Here is a 5,477-nt window from a genome sequence, read left to right on the forward strand (position 1 = left end):
TGTCCATGAATGTTGTTGTGGACTGGTGGTCTCTATGAAGATGTTTGGAAAATGAATTGAAGTTACAGTATGTCCTCGGGCAACCATCTTGGCTGCAGATAATGTCCATCTGATAAGGCATGTATTTCACGTAAATGCCAAATTAATTTCTTTACTTCTGTTGATATTAATTGTCTGCACGTTGGACACGTGTACATTATTTTGGGATTTACTGTGAAGCCTGAAGTTTTGAAATAAGCTCCAGTACCTTGGCTCTCCTGTTGGTTGAGATGGTCACATCATAGATGTATTCAAAGAAGGTGAACACAGAGCTGAGCTGTGGTGGATAGGCCAAGTTGCAAACCCAGTACAGCTTGAATAGCTTGTCCAGGGCGCATGTCAGGCCACCATCTACCGGAACGGTCACCTTGTCATTTCTTGCAATGATGATGTACTGTCGTGTTGTGCTCTTCAGATTGCCCATGCAGATCAGCAGTGGCTGGGTCTTTGATGCCATCTCTGGGTTGCTGAAGAGGGATGCAATGCTGGTTCCAGGCTTAGGGAAAGAAAAAAATATACATTTCTTATAGATTTCAGGATATATGTCTAAATTGGCATGAAATGCATTATTACATAAAATGTGTACAACATAGTTACAATTAACAGTCCTTGGAAATCTTACCGGTGCAAAATCAAGTAGGAATGATATTGCCGATTTCACACTGCAGCGACTCCCAGGCAGTGGTGGAAGAAGATGTGTGAGAACAACCAGCATTGTGTAGCACTTTCCATCTGAAAAGTGAAAACAGTTAGGAGGTACAATTAAAGTTTTCAAATGTAGGGTTAAAAGCAGCTCAAAAAAAGCAGACCCTTTGAGTCAAAACATTCTTTTCGCCCTGAATGGATGTTCACTTTGAATATTAACTCAGTGAGTGCCATTGACGTATATATTCGTCATTTCAAAACCAACGCTTGAGTGCCATTGATGTATATATACGTCAAAGTGTTTTTTTGGCGGCTGGCACAAGGGGGTGCTCTCACATTCCCTGTGAGTAATGTTGGGGCTTCTGGGATACGTAGTCGGAACACTACTGTCGAAAGTGACGGTAGATCAAAACATCAGAGGTGGAGACCCTGGGGTCAAAGGGCAGAGGAATCATTGTGGAGGAAATCTAAGCTAAAATTTATAAAATAGACTCTGGAAGAAACTTTAAACTTTAGCCCGAAATATCGCTTACTCACTGAAACCGACACTGAACCTAACGGCGCTGATCGGCGCTTTCATTGATCTGCCTTTGCGGCCAAGAAGCTAAAGAATGCCGCAAGGTCTCCCCCGTTTGTCGGAGAAATAAGGCAGCCTCTCGCCAGCTGGATGTATACAGCGGCAAGCAGGAGAGAACGTGGGCGTATAGGGAGGTCCCGTGGAGGCTGTCCAGTTCCAGAGTTTGAATGGAATGACAGTGAGTGGAAGCAATGTTATTTATTTTACAATAAAATTACATTTGTAATAGAATTTTCAGATGTCTTTTATGTCATTGAGGGCAAAATTATAACATTCAAATCACTGTTTTTCTTGACAGACTCTCTTTCACAAAAATGCATTTTTCTCAGCTTTCTAGAAAAAAGTGGTCTTTTTGGTGAAACTAGCCTCTAGTCAACTTAAGGTAAATCAAGAATGGAACAAGCTACAAACAAACGTTTTTTTCCATGATGAAATAGAGTTTCTTCTTTCATTTGAGCTATTTGGTGTTTTCAAAGTCATAGTACAAAATATTCTGTGGGTCTTGAAATATGACTCAAAATGGCCAAAAACACTGGCACAAGCCACTTTCCATTTTATAAAAGGGCTGGCACTCAATGAGTTAATATTTAAAAATTGAGTTGGAAATAAGTTTAAAGGGTAAAGCTCTGAATGTAGGAGCCTTAAAGGATAACTTTGAGATTTCTGAACCTGGGCTGTATTTAGGGTTATCCAGTCGTGCAATAGGTTGATAGGAACCACAATCAGGACGATCGGCACTGTGTTCTGTAACTTTGGTTTTTGCCTGAAACCGAAACTAAGTTAGAACGGCCAGTGTGAGGGCACACTGTTTGCTTCCAAAGTATGTCAATCAAAGTTCTTATTCTGCTACTAACAGGCTCAGATTGTTAATTGTTTGTGTGAAAATGTAGCAACTCTGTGTTTTTGTATGATCAAATACAAGCAGGCACTGAACAGGACAGCCTTTGAAATAAAGTTGTTAATATGGAGGAATAAGGCGCTGCCATGCAAATAAAAAGGTAGGAATGGTTTCTATAATGTTGTCGTTACAATCTGAGCCTGTTAGTAGCAGAATAAGAACTTTGATTGACATACTTTGGAAGTAAACAGTGTGCCCTCACACTGGCCGCCTAAAGTTACAGAATACAGTGCCAATCATCCTGATTATGGTTCCTAAATACAGCCCAGGTCCAGAAATCCAGAAGTTATCCTTTAACCTCATTTCTGACTTACAAACTGGTTTTGATCGGTAGAGTCTTTTTTTTTAATTTATCATAAGCTATGCTCGCTCTTACCTACCCACACCTCTGCCTAGATTGCCAATAACTGATGTAAAAGCAATGGAGCTACCTTCTACTCTGTACAAGCCCTGAAATACTGAAACCTATTCCTTGCTGCAACCAAAGACAACACAGGCAAGTGGCCCCACTGAAATGACTCTACTGATCAACACCATTGGCAACTACAAAATAAGACCAGGGTTCCTACATTCTGTACTTACCCTTTAAAATATTTTATAATTGTATTTAGCCCATGACTCACCACTAATGGCCCTTCATATCAAAAACTGTTTGGTTAACATTGTTATCGTTAATGAATTATACATAAGAAACATGTACATGGAAAGACAAGATATATATATATAAACGCACATACCATCTGTCTGGTCTTCCATTCCCGCTGTAAGAGCTGCAACATCACTTTTTTCCATGGCAGCAACTGCTTTCAGCTTTGGTATGATGCTGGCTTCCCATCTTCTGATGAACAGATCTGTCTTTCCATCTGTCATTTTGCCAAACTCGAGATCCATCTTACAAAAAGAGGAGACATTTTTAGGATATACTATAAATTAACAGTGTTACTAACAATATAAAAACATGTTAATTGTTCATTGTGAGAGACCTACCAGACTTGGCATATCCAAGAAGCGTGGGTATTCGTTGAAGATTTCAGCCACTGTGGGAGACTCCTTTGATATCCATGATCTACGCATGGCGTACGTCTTCTCCATTGCTGATTTGATTGACGGAGTGTTCTCTGCAGAGGGCCTGAGCCGTTTCATGAGGGTGATCCACTCACTGGTCACACTGCTGTCCCCCTGGTCCTGTTCTAACCCTGGTTCAGTATTGCAGCTTATCTTACGCTTCGTGTAACGGCGCTGACCTGCCTCTAGCTTCCGGCGGATGTTACGCAGTCTCATTTCCAAGAATCCACAATGTGATGATGGATCATAAAAATGCTCCTAAAAAACAAAAAAACAATGATCTCAAAAATACTCTCCTTATCGTGTAAATGTTGAAAATGCATTCTTTATAAAATACAAGTTAAACTTGAGCTGCTAATTTTATTTTTTAAATCCTACACAGTCAGCAAATGATTTACACATTACATAGTACTTACAAAACCATCTCCTTTTCCTTCGATCTGAACCCTCAAGGATGGGAAAGCGGCGATGATATTCTTTGCAAGAACAACTTTTTCAGCACTTGGTGGGTAACTGGGTGGAGGTAGAGAAGAGCAAAATCCAGACATTGAACTCCAATCAGGCCTAACATTTTCCCATTTTACATTCATCAAAACATCTTTCAGGACAAAGATTCACCAGAGCAAGGACCATTCATTAAAAGCCAAGGTGGTCTTTTTTAGTTTTCATACTTACAAGCCATGCTTCTCTACCAGATGACTGATGCATACTTTGACAAGGAGCCTTCTTGACTCCATTTTAAGTGTTCCTGTTTTCTTGTGTTCTTCAAGTATTTCTGGTGCTTTGCTTTGAAGTAGTGACTGCAAGCCTGCCAGTTCATCTGGCACTGGTACATGCTACATTGATGGAGGTATAGGGAAATAATTGTCAACATGATAGAAAACTGTGTTTATTTATATATTTATTGCTGTCTGGTACATCGGACAATATACTGTATACTAATATGGATGTTATCTAGTATTGCCCAGCCCTAATAAAGCCCTAGAATTCGCCCACATTAACAATGCATATATACATACTAGTATATAGTACAAAAACAAAATACCTGGATTTGGCAGGCCTCTCCTGCAGTTGGTTGGGGTAATACATCTGTGCTCGACAAGAAGACCTGAAATTTGTCAAAGTTCTTGACTTCTATGTTTTTGTCAACATCAATGAATTCTTGGAAATCTGTGTGGTATTTCAGAACACGGTCAAATGTAAAACCTAGTTGCTCTGTTTGATTTGTGAGATGTTCAGTACTGTGAACACTATAAATCTTCCTTGAGCACTCCTTTCCATTTTTAAAGACAGTAGCAAGAACTTTGACAAGGCTTTCAGGTTCAGCATCCTAGAAAAAAGAGAAGAGATTGGAAAATGCTATTTTACACCCACTGTATAGTGCAAATAAATTTCAATCCAAAGCTAAGCAAAAGCTACAGAACCTCACCAAATATTATAACACCTTGCCTTCCTGTGTGAAGATGTGCCATCAAAGAGCACAATCACATGACTCACCATCACTTTCACCATCAATACAATAATAATGCCTTTACAAGCATATTTAAATGTACCACACAACATGCATACAGGTTATACTTGAGAAGGCAAGGCAAGTTTATTTGTATAGCACATTTCAGCAACAAGGCAATTCAAAGTGCTTCACACAGTTCATTAAAATACATTGAAAAGATATGACACATTCACTTACACTTTCAGCTTGGTGACAGGTGAAGATTTTTCAAAGATTCATGGTTTCATTTCCTTTATCAGTTTGCTATTTTATTGTTTTGCCTGGTCATATTTTAAAGATGTCAAACAACGAATTACTAGCTAAAGTAAAGTTAAACCAGACATCACCCTGAGCCTCCATGTTTGTCTCACATCTCTTTTTAGCTTCATTTTTACTGCCTTCATGGTGTCGTCACATAACACTCAGATTATCAGGTTAAGAGGAGACTGAATGGAGGATCATTACGTTTAAAGTCACCGCTTACTACTATGGTTTAACTTTAGGATGACCGCTAAGCTGCTACCCTGTTGGCCGACCTCGACGGTTGTCAGCAACTACATCGACACTTCCGGTCCACTGGGAGCCTAGTTTTTTATAATAAAAGCACCAGTAGTTCTGCTTTGGATCTATGAAGTCGTTCTTTTTCAAATTAATGCTTGCTCACAGGAATATTGTAAAGTTACGCTTTACATTCAAATTAAAGTGATAATATAGTGACGTTAATATATGGCACTATTTAAAATTTACTTGACAGTGAATTC

At 39.3% G+C, this 5,477-nt stretch overlaps 1 protein-coding gene across 1 annotated transcript; it reads right to left on the bottom strand.

The window, feature by feature from the left end:
* Positions 1–208: 208 nt before the first annotated feature.
* LOC121517115 lies at positions 209–3,440 on the bottom strand. The gene is made up of 4 exons (XM_041798649.1): positions 3,147–3,440; positions 2,897–3,050; positions 662–771; positions 209–535 (listed from the first exon to the last, which is right to left on the bottom strand). The coding sequence occupies exons 1-4, from the start codon at positions 3,438–3,440 to the stop codon at positions 209–211; spliced, it is 885 nt and encodes a 294-aa protein (XP_041654583.1).
* Positions 3,441–5,477: the final 2,037 nt, after the last annotated feature.

This window comes from Cheilinus undulatus, linkage group 2, assembly GCF_018320785.1.
Source record: "Cheilinus undulatus linkage group 2, ASM1832078v1, whole genome shotgun sequence".
In the NCBI taxonomy this organism is placed as follows: Eukaryota; Metazoa; Chordata; class Actinopteri; order Labriformes; family Labridae; genus Cheilinus; species Cheilinus undulatus.